The 15,862-nt window shown below is 36.5% G+C and overlaps 1 protein-coding gene across 1 annotated transcript in view; it reads right to left on the reverse strand.

The window, feature by feature from the left end:
- The window catches only part of LOC113194521 (P2R1A-PPP2R2A-interacting phosphatase regulator 1-like), a 53,039-nt gene that overhangs the window by 2,901 nt on the left and 34,276 nt on the right, over window positions 1-15,862 (reverse strand). Inside the window, exon 7 of the mRNA XM_077794019.1 lies at window positions 10,781-10,862. Coding sequence (XP_077650145.1) covers window positions 10,791-10,862 — 72 coding nt within the window. The 3' untranslated portion in view covers window positions 10,781-10,790. The remainder of the gene's footprint in view (window positions 1-10,780; window positions 10,863-15,862) is intronic.

The raw sequence follows: 15,862 nt of genomic DNA on the forward strand, positions 1-15,862 counted from the left end.
ATCACGAGTTCAAAGCCAGCCCCAGCAACTTAGTAAGGTCCTAAGCAACTCAGTGAGACCCTATCTCTAAATAAATATAAAAAAAAAGGGCTGGGATGTTGCTCAGTGGATAAGCACCCTGGGTTCAATTCTTAGAACCAAAAAATAAAAAATAAAAACAAACAAACAAAAAACTAGAGAAGAACAGATGTGTGGAAACATGGTAGCTGCTGCCATATATCTGAAAGCTTACATTATGGAAGAAGATATGAATTTTGCTCATTTTGTGGCATTTCCCAACACAAATCAGGATTAAAGGCCAGAAGGTAGAATTTTGTTCAATATTAGGAAGAATTTTTGAAGGAGTAGAACTTGCCAAGATTTGAAAAGCTCTTTGCATCTCTTTCAATGAAAGTTCTGATAGAGGTAAGGGAGTCCTGATCCCCTTACCTCCCCACCTCATATAATGAAAACCTGCATGTAAGGGCTGGGAATGTGGCGCAGTGGTAGAGCAGTTGCCTAGAACACGGGCCCCAGGGCTCAATTCCCAGCACCATGAAAACAAAACGAACAACCCAGCATATGAATTTCTAAAATGCATTTATTTTAACTTCTATTATTTCCTAATTACACAATTAACAGATGCTCCATGTGGAAAAATCTGAAAATACAAAGAGAGGAGCAAATAAAATAAAAGCCATCCATCTTCTGCCTCCCCGACACTTACACATTTTTGCAATTTTGCAGACTTTTTAGTTCTATATCTATGTAAAATATGTATGTATGCTTTTTAAAAACAAAAATGAGATTCCATTAATCACACTGCTCTTTAACTTTGCAATATACTGTAAACCTCTTTCCATGTCAAGTGATATAAGACCATATCATTATTCTTAGAGGGTGGGGAGATTTTCATGGAGTGAATATACTGTAATTTGTTTTACGCAGTGGTTCCCAAAGGATATTCTATAGAACATCAATCCCACAAGATGTCCCTCAAAAACAACAACATGGGTTCGGCTAAATAGTTTGAAAATACTTCATACCATGTCCCCTTTTCTAGGACTTTCACAGTATTAAAGAAGCAAATTTAAACCCCAGCATGGTGGAACACACCCGTAATTCCAGGTTGAGGCAAGAGGATCACAAATTTGAGGCCAGCCTTAATAATTTAACAAGGCCCTAACCAAGTGAGACCCTGTCTCAAAATAAAAAATAAAAAGGGCTGAAAATGTGGCTCATTGGTTAAGTATCACTGTGTTCAATCCCCAGTACCAAAAAAAAAGTAGATTTAACTCAATTTACCAAGTTTACCTGAACATGGATTCTTCCCGACTCCTTCTTCTTTAATTCACTTACTTATTCATATTTTTATAACACCCTGAGAAATGCTGGCTTAATTGTTCCCTAGTGTTTGACATTAGGCTTGTAATTCTCCTGCCTCAACCTCCTGAATTGCTGGGACTACAGGAAATACCACTGTCTGGCCTTTTCTATTTTTTGAGACAATGTCTTGTTAAGTTGCTGTGGCTGACTTTCCTCTTCCTTTGCTTCAGTTTCCTAAATCACTGGGATTATAAGGCATGTACCTCCATGCCTGGCAAGACTGTTTTGCACAATTAATTTTTTCATATTTACAAATAACATTATAATAAACATTCTTTTTAACCTGTCCCATATTTTCCCTAAATAAAATTCCTAGAATTGCTGTATCAGGGGCTGTGGGTGTAGCTCAGTAGTAGAGCACTTACCTAGAATGTATGAGATTGTGGGCTCAATCCTCAGCACTGTCAAAAAAAATCAGTCAGGCTTAGAGCACACACCTGTAATCCAGCAACTTAGGAGGCTGAGGCAGAAGGATCACAAAGTTCAAAGCCAGCCTCAGCAACTTAATGAGTCCTTAAGCAACTTAATGAAACCCTGTTTCAAAATAAAACATAAAAAGGACTGGGGATGTGGCTCAATGGTTAAGTGCCTCTGGTTCAATCCCCAGTACCAGAAAAAAAAAAAATCAAATTCCTATATCAAAAAAATGTACATCTTTTGAAGGCTTTTGATATACATTGCAAAACTTTCTCCAGGGAAGACATTATCTATCTTCAACAGTGAATTCAAATAGTACTTTCCCCATATTTTCAACAGCCTTGTAGTCTAAACAGTTAAAAAAATCCTCTGCTTATTAACATGGCATAGGAATGTATTCTAAATCAAGTTGAAGGGAGTTTTAGATGAACTCCTCTGACTGCCCTGACATGCTGGCCTCAATACCCTCCTTTCCAAAGATCCCTATCTGATGAAAAGATCATCCAAGAATAGGACTTGATGTAAACTCCCGTAGAGTTTAACATACGTCTAGTTAAGGAAGCAAACTAAACCCTTCCTTTCAGAAGAGCCAGACTAGAAATGGAAAGTATAATTAGGCTCCTCTGCTGGATAATGACATTTTTAAGTATTTCCTTCTTCAGCACAAAGTCATAAGCCAGCTGTTTGCAAGTTTCAAGCACATCTTCTTTCGTTTGTATTCAATGGAGAGCTACCAAGCATAAGAGCAGAGCCAGGAAATAAACAGAACTGACGTTACAGGGCTTTTCTTCCAGCCATACAATAATCATTGAGGAAAACGAAAATGCTCTTTTGCTGTTGGTTTGCTTTTTAGTGCTATTTGAACACTTCCAAATGCATACTGGCGCTATGTTCTCATAGTTGACACAGATCTTGGCTATGTCTCTCTTGCTTCTCTGAAATGAACACACCAAGCATATCTTTCTTTTGTTTTGGCTTGAGCTGTACTTACAGTACAAAGAAAATTTTCTGGTGAGTGCTTTGTCACTGGGAACTTGTTATTAATATGGAAATTCTTAGAGGATCATTTTTTCCCACAAAACAAAACACCAGGAGGAAATTAGCTTCTGCATTTCATCATAAATCATTCATAATTCAGAGGACAGAGGAAACTATTGATGAGGCTGAACAAAATGAGTTTCTTGTTGCCAGAAAGAATAAAAATATTAGGTATGAAGCTGTCTAATTTCCTAAATATTTTCTTTTTTCTTTTTTCTTTTTTTTGGTACGGAGGATTGAATCCAGGGGTGCTTAACCACTGAGCCACATCCCCAGCCACCTTTTTATATTTATGTAGAGACATGGTCTCCCAGAATTGCTTAGGATCTTGCTAAATTGATGAGGCTGGCTTTGAACTTCCAATCCTCCTGCCTCAGCTTCCCAAGCCACTAGGATTACAGGGGTGCACCGCCACACTTGCCTAAATATTTTCTTAAAGTGTTCCAAATTCATGCCGTCATGACTTTCACTGTCATGCTAGCAAAGATGAAGGAAGATGTTTTCAGAGACTCAATAGAATTTTAAGAGGCAATACGGATTTTATAAATGTCTACGTCAACTTTATTTTATAGATCAGCCATCAGAAGTTCAGAGAGGTAAAGAGATCTGCCCAAAGTCACACAGAACTAGTGGCAGATCTGGACCTTCAAGTCAGATCTCCTAACTGCTCTGCTCAGAAAGAATACAGTCTGGTCGCTCCCCCAAAAGGCTGACATGAGCAATTATGTTACCAATTTCCTTTAATATCAGTAAAGCCACAGAGAACTCCAATTGCATACAAATGGCAATCAGTCAATTTATTACTAATTTACTTAACAAATGCATCCATTTAACACATTTCTTTCTGAGAGATCATGGTCATTAAGCGTCTCACTCTTAGGTGGGTTAAGCTATTTTCTGAGATTCCTATATGATATATAATGCTTTCCATTTATACATTATAGCCTTGTGACAATTAATTGTGTATGTGTGTGTGTGTGTGCACGCGCACATGCCCACATGTGCTAAGACTGCACACAGGGCCTGGTGCATGCTAAGCAAGTGTTGTATCACTGAGCTATGACCCCATTCCCTGTTTACTATTGAGTTAAGAACCACATTGTAAAAATTCTGTGACACATCACTGCATTTCAGGGAAACAAAGCTAACTCTTTCCTGGCTCCCTGGCCTTTTCTAAATTCTATAAATTTCAACTTTCTGACAGTGACGTCTACCTATATGATAGATTATTCAAGCTCAACTTTTAAGATACTAAAATATTTAAAAATACTTCAGGCAAATTGAAAATTAGATATTCTCATAGATACCTAAAGTACCATAGATGCATTTTCATCATGGATATTTATACAGTTGCTTCTAGGTGAATTTAAAAAATTCATTTAGAAGATGATATTAAATATATTCTGTAGTGGGAGTACTAATAATCAAGGAGCTGATTTATGCAGAATTAGAATCATAACTCATGTGCTTTTTTAAAAAAATTATTTTCCTTTTTTTAGTTGTTGATGGACTTTTATTTTTTATTTCTATGTGGTGCTGAGAATCAAACCCAGTGCCTCACATATGCTAGGTAAGTGTGCTACTGCTGAGCTACAGCCCCCGTCACTCGTGTGCTTTCAATAGCTCACTTGATTTGCCTCAATTCTAAAGAGTCAATAAAAAAGCACACCTACATACAAACTTTCAACCCATCCCCCTTTTTAATGTAGGAGATTTCTAACTGTGAGAGTTGTCCAACAATAGAATGAATGTTTGTGAGGGTGTTAGTTCATTACTATAGGATTTCAAATTAAAAGATCATCTATCTGGAATTCTTTATAGGATTCCTCCATTCAGAGATACATTAAAAGACTTCTAAAATCCTTTAATTCTAAGATTCTGTGATTCCAATATTATCTTTATATTCTACTTTTACAGCACAGGGGTCCTTTCATATATGTATCTACAGTTGTTATAAAAGATTGCCTTGTATTGATATTTTTGTACTTTTTTTTTTTTTTGATACTGAGGATTGAACCCAGGAGCATTTAACCACCAAGCCACAGCCCCAGTCCTTTTTTTAACATTTTTTAGTTGTAGATAGACACAATATCTTTATTTTATTTTTATGTGGTGCTGAGGATTGAACCCAGTGCTTCACACATGCTAGGTGAGCACTCTACCACTGTAATCCCAAACCACTGGGATTACAGGTATGCGCCACCACACCTGACTTGAAGGACCAGCTCTGTCTCCCCAGTCCTTTTTATATTTTATTTAGAGACAGGTCTTGCTGAGTTGCTTAAGGTCTCGCTAAATTGCTGAGGGTGGCTTTGAACTTGAGATACACATGCCTCAGCCTCCGGAGCTACTGGGATTACAGGCGTGTGCCACCACATCTGGATCAATATTTTTGTACTTTCTGCTTGAAGATAGGGATGGTATCACACTCATCCTTGTTCATAGTGTAATTTTTAGTACTTATTCTGTACACAGAATATGCTATACATTGAATATACTTAAAATTAGCAGTTTGATTGGTTGATTTGGCTTTCATAAACTTTTTATATACATTTATTTTATTTTATTTTTATGTGGTGCTGGGGACTGAACCTAGTGCCTTATGCAAGCTAGGCAAGGGCTTTACCCCTGAGCCACAATCCTGGCCCCCTGGCTTTCATAAATTTTAAGAATCATATTTTTTTTTCTTGAGCTCAGAATACAACTCATTACTATGGTGAGTTTTCTTATTGAATCTGTGTGAATCTTTAAGGTAAATTTGAATTTGCTCTTTTATGAGTAAAATAGGAATGCTTAATTAAATACATTTAAAGCTTAAAAATGGTTCTTTAAAAATATTTGAAGGACTTAAAAACAGCACAGTATAGGGACACAGCCACATCAATGTTTATAGCAGCTCAATTCACAACAGCTAAACTGTGGAACCAACCTAGATGCCCTTCAGTGGATGAATGGATTAAAAAATGTGGTATATATACAAAATGGAAATTTACTCAGCATTAAAAGAGAATAAAATCATGGCATTTGCAGGTAAATGGATGGAGTTAGAGAAGATAATGAATGCTAAGTGAAGTTAGCCAATCAAAAAAAAACAAAAGCCAAATGTTTTCTCTGATATAAGGTGACTGACTCATAGTGGGGTAGGGAGGGGAAGCATGGGAGGAATAGATGAACTCTAGATAGGGCAGAAGGGTTGGGGGGGAAGGAAGGGGGCAGGGGATTAGCAAGGATGGTGGAATGTGATGGACATCATTATCCAAAGTACATGTATGAAGACATGAACACGTGTCAACATACTTTATATACAACCAGAGATATGAAAAATTGTTCTGTATACATGTAATAAGAATAGTTATGCATTCCACTGTCATATATAAATTTAAAAAATAATTTTAAAAATGAATAAAAATATTTGAAAAACATATTTTCTCTTTCATTTATCCTTTTACTGACAATGAAAATTAGCATCAGAAGACATGCCAACACTATATACAATAAAATGATCTTTTATTCTTACACCTTAAAGATGAGTTAATGGACAGACAATTTTTAAAATAACTTAAGAAAAATGAAATGAGCAAAATCAAAATTGCAAAATTATACTTCTGTGGGTTGAACTGTACCCCTAAAGAGATATGTTGAAGTCCTAATACTCAATACCTGTGAATTTGACCTTATCTGGAAATAGGGACTTTATAGATGTAATTAAATTAAGAGGAAGTCATACTGGATTAGAGCAGCTCTAAATCTAGTGACTGTTGTCTTTATAAGAAGGCCATGTGAAGACACAGGGACACAGATAGAACTATACACGTTGACAATGGCAGACATTGGATATCTGTCTGCAAATCAAGGTTTGCTAGCAAGCACCAGAAAATTCGTACAGGGGCATGGAACAGATTCTTCCTTAGAGCCTCCAGAAGAAACCAACCCTGCCAATACTTTATATTGGATTTCTAGCCTCCAGAATTATAGGACAATAAATTTTCATTGTTTTAAACCACCTAATTGTGGTTTAAAACATGTTTAAAAGTTATCATAGTTTTGGTCTGAAAATCAATAAATGGAAAATCATTTAAGAAATAAATCTTCCCAAATGGGCATGGTGGCACATGCCTATAATCCTAGCAACTCGGGAGGCTGAGGCAGGAGAATTGCAAGTTTGAGGCCAGCCTCAGCAACTTAGAGAGACCCTGTCTCAAAATAGAAATTTTAAAAAGGGCTGGGATGTAGCTAATTGGTAAAATATCCCTGGGTTCACTCCCCAGTATCCACTCCCCCAAAAAAGAAATGAATCCTCCCAACATACAAAGTCAAAGTCAACAGAATGGAGCACCAACTACAAAATCTTTGGTTTTGAGCATGTTATAGAAAGAGATGTGATTTCCTGATAAACAATTAAAATAATACTAATTGAACAAAGTAAGAAATTGTCTAAGTTGAGCAAAGTGTATTGAGATAGTCAAGAGTACCAAGAGTTAGGCTGGGGGTGTGGCTCAGTTGTAGAGTGCTTGCCTAGTATGTGTGAGGCACTGGGTTCAATTCTTAGCATCACATAAAAATAAATAAATTAAATACAGGTGCAGTATCCAACGATAACAAAAAAAATATTTTTAAAAAGGACCAAGATTTACTGATGAAAGTTCCTTACACAACTGAGTAGTAGTCTCACCCCCGTTGTTTACTTTCCCCATCCTTAGTCTTTGTTCTCAAACTCTGCAATCTTAATACTGCAAAACTCTTTTTGGTTCAAATGTCAATAATGTGTGTGTACCTTCCTGGCTGTCAATCATCTACAATTTCAGCAACAAATATCACTGCAATTACACCTCATTCCATGAGGGGACCCTCATGTGTTTACTTGCCAGACCTTTAGTGCACCAAAAAATGGAGCACTAAAGGTCTGGCAAGTAAAGAAGCCAAGTAACAATGACAATATTTATAGGCTTGTCATTAGTCAATTCATAGAATCCTATCTCAGTTTCAGGAGACCATCATGATCCCCCCATATCTTTGAATATTTGATTGCTTCTACTCTGAATAATTCCTGTGGGGCAACTGCCCAAAACTTCTTAGTGCTCCAACCATTTTTTTTATGTTTGGGCATAACTGCATCAGAATTCAACATTGTGATTATTTCCAATGATGAGGAAAAGACTTCTGTTAATATTTTAGATAACTGCTCTTGTTTTGTTAGCTGAAGTAATTTAAACCAAATCTCAACTTCATTTCTTCAGGATAGGATATGTTGGGTTTTTTTTTTCCTTTTTGTTTTGGGGGGGGGATTACTGAACCCAGAGGCACTTAGCCACTGAACCACATCCCCATCCCAATTTTGTATTTTATTTAGAGACAGGGTCTCACTGAGTTGCTTAGCACCTTGCTTTTGCTGAGGCTGGCTTTGAACTCGAGATCCTCCTGCCCCAGCCTCCTGAGTCACTGGGACTATAGGCATGAGCCACTGCACCTGACACATTTCTATTTCTTAAAATGCACAATTACTTAAAGTGCTTACTTTAGATTTAATTTGTGTGTGTGTGTGTGTGTGTGTGTGTGTGTGTGTGAGAGAGAGAGAGAGAGAGAGAGAGAGAGAGAGAGAGAGATACAGGGATTTAACTCAGGGATGCTCTACCACTGACCTTCAGCCCAGCCCCTTTTTTTAAAATTTTGAGACAGGGTCTTGCTAAGTTGTTGAGGCTGGTCTATATCCTGCAATCCTCCTGCCTCAGTCTCTCAAGTTGTTGGGATTACAGGCGGCTACAGGCACTACTGTGCTTGGCATAGATTTAAATTTTTAACAAATGATTTTTTCCTACTTAAAAAACTCATAAGACTTCCAGCTAGAAAATTGAGGCTTAAACAGATATTTATAGCCTGTAGGGAACAACTGGAAGCACATGATTCTTTCAGAAAAGCCCTAATATATTAAGCTTGTATTTAATCAAATCAGTAGTCATGCTGATGAATGAAAGGTAATTCATAAAAATGTAAAAGACTACAATTTATCAACATTGTCTTTTTTCTGGATTTAATTAGAATGCAAAATTGATCAAGGCTAATCAGGTTGAGTACAAATTGAGTGAAGCCCCAATTATATATTATTTTCTTTCCATTCAATTAGCTTTTATTCATCTTGTTCTTCCCTACTAATTCCAACAAATTAAACACCCAAGTATTCATGTGCAAAATAGTCAATCTTTACATCAGTATGGTACAACTGGCTTAGTTTCAAAAATTGCTTGTGATAGGTAACTTTTCCTTAGTAGATGGAAACTAACAAGTACTGAAAATATTTTAAAAACTAGTAATTTTTAAAAATAATTTTATCTTGTTGGTTAATTGAACAATTACATTTCATTAGACCTTATAGTTTTAGATGTTTATGTCATTTCCTTTTTAATTCCTAAAAATAAACAGAGCTCTCAATTTTTTTTTTTTTTTTTTTTTTTTGCATTCCAGGGATTGAACTCAGGGGCACTCCACCACTGAGCCATGTCCCCAGCCCAATTTTGTATTTTATTAGATACAGGGTCTCACTGAGTTGCTTAGCACCCCACTTTTGCTGAGGCTGGCTTTGAACTCACAATCCTGCTGCCTCAGCCTCCCAAACTGCTGGGATTACAGGTGTGTGCCATTGCACACGGCAGAGCTCTCAATTTTTAACAAAAGTCATGGTACAGCATTTTCTAGATATTGCAGCTTATAGATGTATGACTGTATCTTCAACATAGTTTTAGTTGGAAAATATTTTTGAAAATATCACTACATTGAACTGTGAAGGCCATGAACAGAATTATATATACAAATTCTATAGATACACAGAATTTTAGGATTTTATTTTAGGGACATAGTCTAAATTATACCATTCTGTTATTGCTCTTAGTTTGGTGCATGCGTGTATGTGTGTGTGTGTGTGTGTGTGTGTGTGTGTGTGTGTGTGTATGTGTGTAATGATAAGAAGGTCTTGGTTCTTAGTTGAAATCTACATGAATAAAAGGAAAACCAGGGCTGGGTTTGTGGCGCAGTGGTAGAGCACTTGCCTAGTCCATGTGAGGCACTGGGTTTGATCCTCAGTACCACATAAAATAAAATAAAGGTGTTGTGTTCACCTATAACTAAAAAATAAATATTTTTTTTAAAAAAGGAGAACCACTATCAGAAGGTGACAGAGGGGAGTTTATGCTGATTTTAGCTGATTAATTACAGGAAGAAGATCCAGCACTGCTGTTGCTTTCATCAGGAATATCCAGAGACAGACTAAGAGAAGAAAATGCCACTCATAACCAAATTCAAGATGTCACTCTGTGCACTCTGCTTTCTCTACACAGGAATGCCAAATATGTGACATAAACAACTGGGACTAGACCAAGGCTGTTTCACAAGAATAGTATCACAAAACCAACAGTATCCCCCCCCCCAAAAAAAAAACCCCTCCTACATCAATAGTTCCAATAAATAAAAATTCATTCCTTTATTTCCCATTGTAATTATTAAAACATGCTTTCTTAGGCATACTTTTCAAAAATACTTTCAATCAACAAAGCAGACAAAAATCCAAGGTTGACAAGATAGGCAGAAAATGACTTTTTTCTAAGCATACTTTATTTTAAAATAATTATTATTCCTGTTTCAGTGCTGGGGATTGAACCCAGGACCTCAGGCATGCTAAGCATAAGCTATGCAACTGAAATATACTGCCAGCTCTAAGCATGCATTTTTATGTATTTCTCTAATACCTTATCATCTAATACTAAAACCTCCATTCTAAAAATGAATCCACTACATATGAATATCACACACGTTAGAAAAAAGAATTGAGGTTGATAGCATACATTTGGGATACTAGTTTTATAATTTCTAGAATGAGCCATACTTCTAAGTATACCTAATGGCCAAAGTAGACTTAAAAGCTAAGTGAAAAATGACCAGTGAATGTTAAAAAACCCATGTTGATACTCACCACACAGTCTTTACTGACAGCTGGGAAGTATCACAGGATGTATGTTGGCAGTGTCTTGGCTGATCATCAAGTGGTATTTTACCTAAGACAAAATGGCATATCAAGATAAATGTTTCTTATTTAACTGGCTTATTATGCTTTTAATTGCAAAGGTAATACTTGTTTATTGCAACAAATTTGTAAAAAAATATATAATTGGTAAAAATATATAATTTATATAAAAATATAAAGAAAAAATTCTTAAGTCATTCTTATCCAGAGATAATCAATCTTCAACAAACCCTGAATATGTGTGTGTACACGACTTTTTTTTTTTTGAGAGAGAGAGAGAGAAAGAATTTTAATATTTATTTTTTAGTTTTTGGCAGACACAACATCTTTGTTTGTATGTGGTGCTGAGGATCAAACCCGGGCTGTAAGCATGCCAGGCGAGCACGCTACTGCTTGAGCAACATCCCCAGCCCCCATGACTGTTTTTTTCAAACAAACTTGGATTTGTACTATATATAATGGTTTTTACTCTACTTTTTGTTTTTAATTATTATCATTTTGTTTTTTTACTAAATAAATTCTATAACATGATTTTATATAACTAGTATGGCTGTTGAATGAGTTTAATTCCATTCCTTATTTTAAACTTATAAGTTGTTGCTATCTTTATTTGCTAAACATATGTGATAAACTAAATAGTAAAGAGATAATTTTCTTTGGTAAATTCTTTTATAGCACACAATGAACTACACACACACACACACACACATATTTATATATATTCAAAGATTAAGGAGAACCATATAATATCAAAAAAGAACACTGCTATAATCTTTTCCTTGAAGTAAATGTTAAAATCTGCATAGTGTTTCATATTCATATGATAACGATGTCTGGCCAAGAGAAAAACTGACATTCAAGCCTATGTCTTCTAGGGTGGACTATTTTTTTTAACACTATGACCAGGTATGGTGGACACACTGGTAATCCCAGTGACTCAGGAGGCTGAAGCAGGAAGTTCACAAGTTGGAGGCCAGCTTCAGCAAATCAAAGAGATCTTGCCTCAAAATAAAAAATAAAATGGTCTAGGGATGTGGCTCAGGGCTTAAGCACCCCTGGGTTCAATCCCTGGTACCAAAAACAAACAAACAAACAAAACACTAGGACCATCATTTTAAAAAATAGTACTAGTTGTGGTGGCACAACCTGTGATCAACTGCGGGGGGTGGCACTCAGGCAGAAGAATCAAAAGTTGGAGGCCAGTCTTTGCTACTTAGTGAGAGCCTATCTCAAATTTAAAAAAATAAAAAGGGCTGGGGATTGTAGCTCAGTGGTAAAGGGCCTCTGGATTCAATCCCCAGTACTGAAATCATCATCATTATCATCATCATCATCCTAGAGATAGAGATCCCATAGAAGTTCCTTGGGAGTATAATAATGGTTCATAAATGCCAGAAGAAGTCTGGCATTCTATCCTATGGCCAGATTACACTTACAAGGGAATTAAAAAAAAAAAAAAAAAAACAACTAACAACAGAAAAACTCATTTGTCCTTTTTTTAAAAATTAAAAACATGACAAAAATTCCTCATAAAAGAAAATTAAGCAGGGCACAGTGGCACAAGCCTGTAATCACAGTGGCTAGGGAGGCTGAGGCAGGAGGATCCCAAGTTCAAAGTCAGCCTTAGCAATTTAGTGATGCCCTGTCTCAAAATTTTAAAAAAAAGGCAGGGGATATTGCTTAGTGGTTAAGTGCCCCTGGGTTCAATACCTGGAAAGAAAGAAAAGAAAGAAGAAAAACTCTTTGCTACAACCATCATTACTTTAAAAATTATTTACTCTGCATAATTTTTACAAAGTTCTTACACTTCCTACTTGAACACTTATTTGTTCTTGCTTACTCCTAATGGAAATAACTGTTACTTATCACATACAATATGCCTTCATTTGCTTAGAGGCTCTGATCTTTATTTCACATTCCTTCACTTTATAGAGTCCTCATTCTTTTGAGGGAGGGTACTGAGGAACTGAGGATTGAACCCAGAAGTGCTTTACCACTGAGCCACTTCCCTGTCCTTTTTGTTTTTTGAGACAGAGTCTCTCTAAGTTGCTTGAGGATCTTGCTAAATTGTTAGGCTTGCCTTGAACTTAAGTTGTTAGAGGGCCTGCCTCAGCCTCCTAAATTGCTGGGATTATAGGCCTGTGCCACCATGCCTGCCTGGCAGAGTCCTCATTCTTTTTAGCATCACCACACACACATCCCTACTTGACCCCCACGCCTGCCACCAGGACCTCATTTCTATTTTTATACCATCTTTTCCCCTGTTTCATTTGGGCTAATGGACTCTAAATAGGACATAGGTCGTTGTTTCCTAGTGAATATTCATATTTCAAAATATACAAATAAGATTAGATTTATCTGTTATTGTATTTGGCCAAGAAGGTCCAGATGAATTTTTACTAGAGCTGTGTAGGGTATGCTTGGGAGGGTTTGACATAAAATATAGACTAGGTGGTATACACAGAATTTGTTTTGGAGTTCCCTTAGGTACACCTAAAAGAAAAAAGCAGATGTCCCCCAGAGCAACCGATGTCACAGTAGATAGTAGATGTTACACATCTACTAAGATACTGAGTAGAGACCAAATCCATTATGTTAAAATTGAACAATAAAAACAACTTTTTTGGGTGGTGCTAGGGATCAAACCCAGGGCCTTGCACATGCTAGGCAAGCACTCTACTACTGTGCTATACTGCCTTCCCCAAACCATATTTTTTTTTGCAGTACTGAGTGTAGAACCCAGGGCCTCATGCATGCTAGGCATGGGGTGTACCACTGAGCCACATCCCCACATTTCCCAAAACAATTTTTAAATGATAAATTCTAAGAAAACTCCAAGCACTTTCAATGTGATAAAAATGTTTTACGTATAAATATCTTATAAAAGGAAAACCTGTTTTAAGTTGATAAAGCACTATTTTCTTTTTTTAAATATTTTTTTAGTTGTAAATGGACATAATATCTTTATTTATTTATTTATTTAGCTGAGAATCAAACCCAGTGCCTCACACATGCTAGGCAAATGCTCTGCCACTGAGCTATATAGCCCCAGCCCAAGCACTATTTTCAATTTAAGCATACTTAATTTTTTTGCAATGCTAGGGATGGAATCAAGGGCCTCACTCATGGTAGGCAAGTGCCCTATCACAGAGCCATATCCCCATCCCTAAGCACACTTCATTTTAAATATTCAAAGAAGCCAACTTCCTATCAGGTCTTAACTGCTGATATATTTGAATGATTTTCAACACCAGCCCAAGCTTCACAGCACAAGCAAATGATCCCTTAGTTATTGATGCATCTTCACAAAACAATGTACTTAGTTTGGAAATGAGAATTTTCCAGAATTAACCTAGTCTTAGTCTTAAAATATAAAAAGTACATTCTGAGTTAAGTACATTGTTAGTGATATTTCCATTAATTAATCCTAAATACACAAATCATATATTTTGCTGGGCATAGTGGCACATGCCTATTATCCCAGTGGCTCAGGAGGCTGAAGCAGGAGGATTGTGAGTTCAAAGCCAGCCTCAGCAACTTAGAGAGACCCTAAGCAACTTAGTGAGACCCTGTCTCAAACTATAAAAAGGGCTGGGGATGTGACTCAGCGGTTAAGCACCCCTGGGTTCAATCCTTCATAATCCCTCCCTCCAAAAAAGTCACATATATTTCAACTTCTTTCCCTATCATTTCTTCATCCTCTTTCTCATCATGATGGGTTTTTCACAATTACACACTTTTAAGCTTTATCTCCTTTCCATTTACCAATATTCCCCTTCCCACTGTAGTTAGACTTTGTTCCAAATATATAATTCAATAATGGTATTTAGAAAGGAACAAAAGCATAATTTATTGAGGTAGCACCTGGAAGCAGGATCTAGTTGTGTGGAGTTTAAGAAAAGATACTTCTGGGGCTGGGGTTCTAGCTCAGTGGCAGACTGTTTGCCTAGCATGTGCGAACCACTGGGTTCGATCCTCAGAACCACATAAAAAATAAAAATAAAAAATAAAGATATTGTGTCCAACTACAACTAAAAACATATTTTACAAAAAAAAAAAAGAAAAGATACTTCTGTTCATTCAACTGTTCTTTTACTATTGAGTAGGTAGGTGGCTTTCCATATATTTAATCAAAAAGAACCTATTCCTTCACTTATATTGTTATTGTTTAAGTAGACATAAGTTGTGTTAACTTATCCATATGATATCAAGGTGTATATGTGCAGTAGTGGGACATGAGTTGAGATTCAGAAAAATACTTGATGACTGCCTCACTCTGTTCATTTGTTCATTCATTCATTCTTTCCTTCCTTCTTTCATTCATTCCCTACCTAATTTTAGAAAATATTTAATTTTTTAAATTAAATATTTATACTTATTTAATGAAAATCTTAACAGCAAGGCCAGATGTGATAGCACATGCCTGTAATCCTAGTGGCTTGGGAGACTATGGCAGGAGTATTGCAATCAAAGCCAGCCTCAGCAATTTAGCCAGATTCTAAGTGGGGCTGGGGTTGTGGCCCAGTGGTAAAGTGTTCACCTAGCACATGCAAGTCCCTGGGTTTGATCCTCAGCACCACATAAAAATAAATGAAATAGGGGCTGGGGATGTGGCTCAAGCGGTAGCGCGCTCGCCTGGCATGCGTGCGGCCTGGGTTCGATCCTCAGCACCACATACCAACAAAGATGTTGTGTCCGCCGAGAATTAAAAAATAAATATTAAAAAAAAAATTCTCTCTCTCTCTCTCTCTCTCTCTCTCTCTCTCTCTCTCCCTCCCTCCCTCCCTCCTCTCCTCTCCTCTCTCACTCTCTTTAAAAAAAAATAAATAAATGAAATAAAGGTATTGTGACAATCTACAACTAAAATATTTTTAAAAAAATATTCTAAGCAACTTATCAAGACCCTGTCTCTAAATAAAATATAAAAAGGAGCTAGGGATGTGGCTCAGTGGTTAGGTGCCCCAGGTTCATAAAAAATCATAACAGTCAACTAAACTAGAATTAAATTCCTCAATTCACATTTATATAGTA

This window comes from Urocitellus parryii, chromosome X (genome assembly GCF_045843805.1).
Source record: "Urocitellus parryii isolate mUroPar1 chromosome X, mUroPar1.hap1, whole genome shotgun sequence".
Classification (NCBI taxonomy): domain Eukaryota; kingdom Metazoa; phylum Chordata; class Mammalia; order Rodentia; family Sciuridae; genus Urocitellus; species Urocitellus parryii.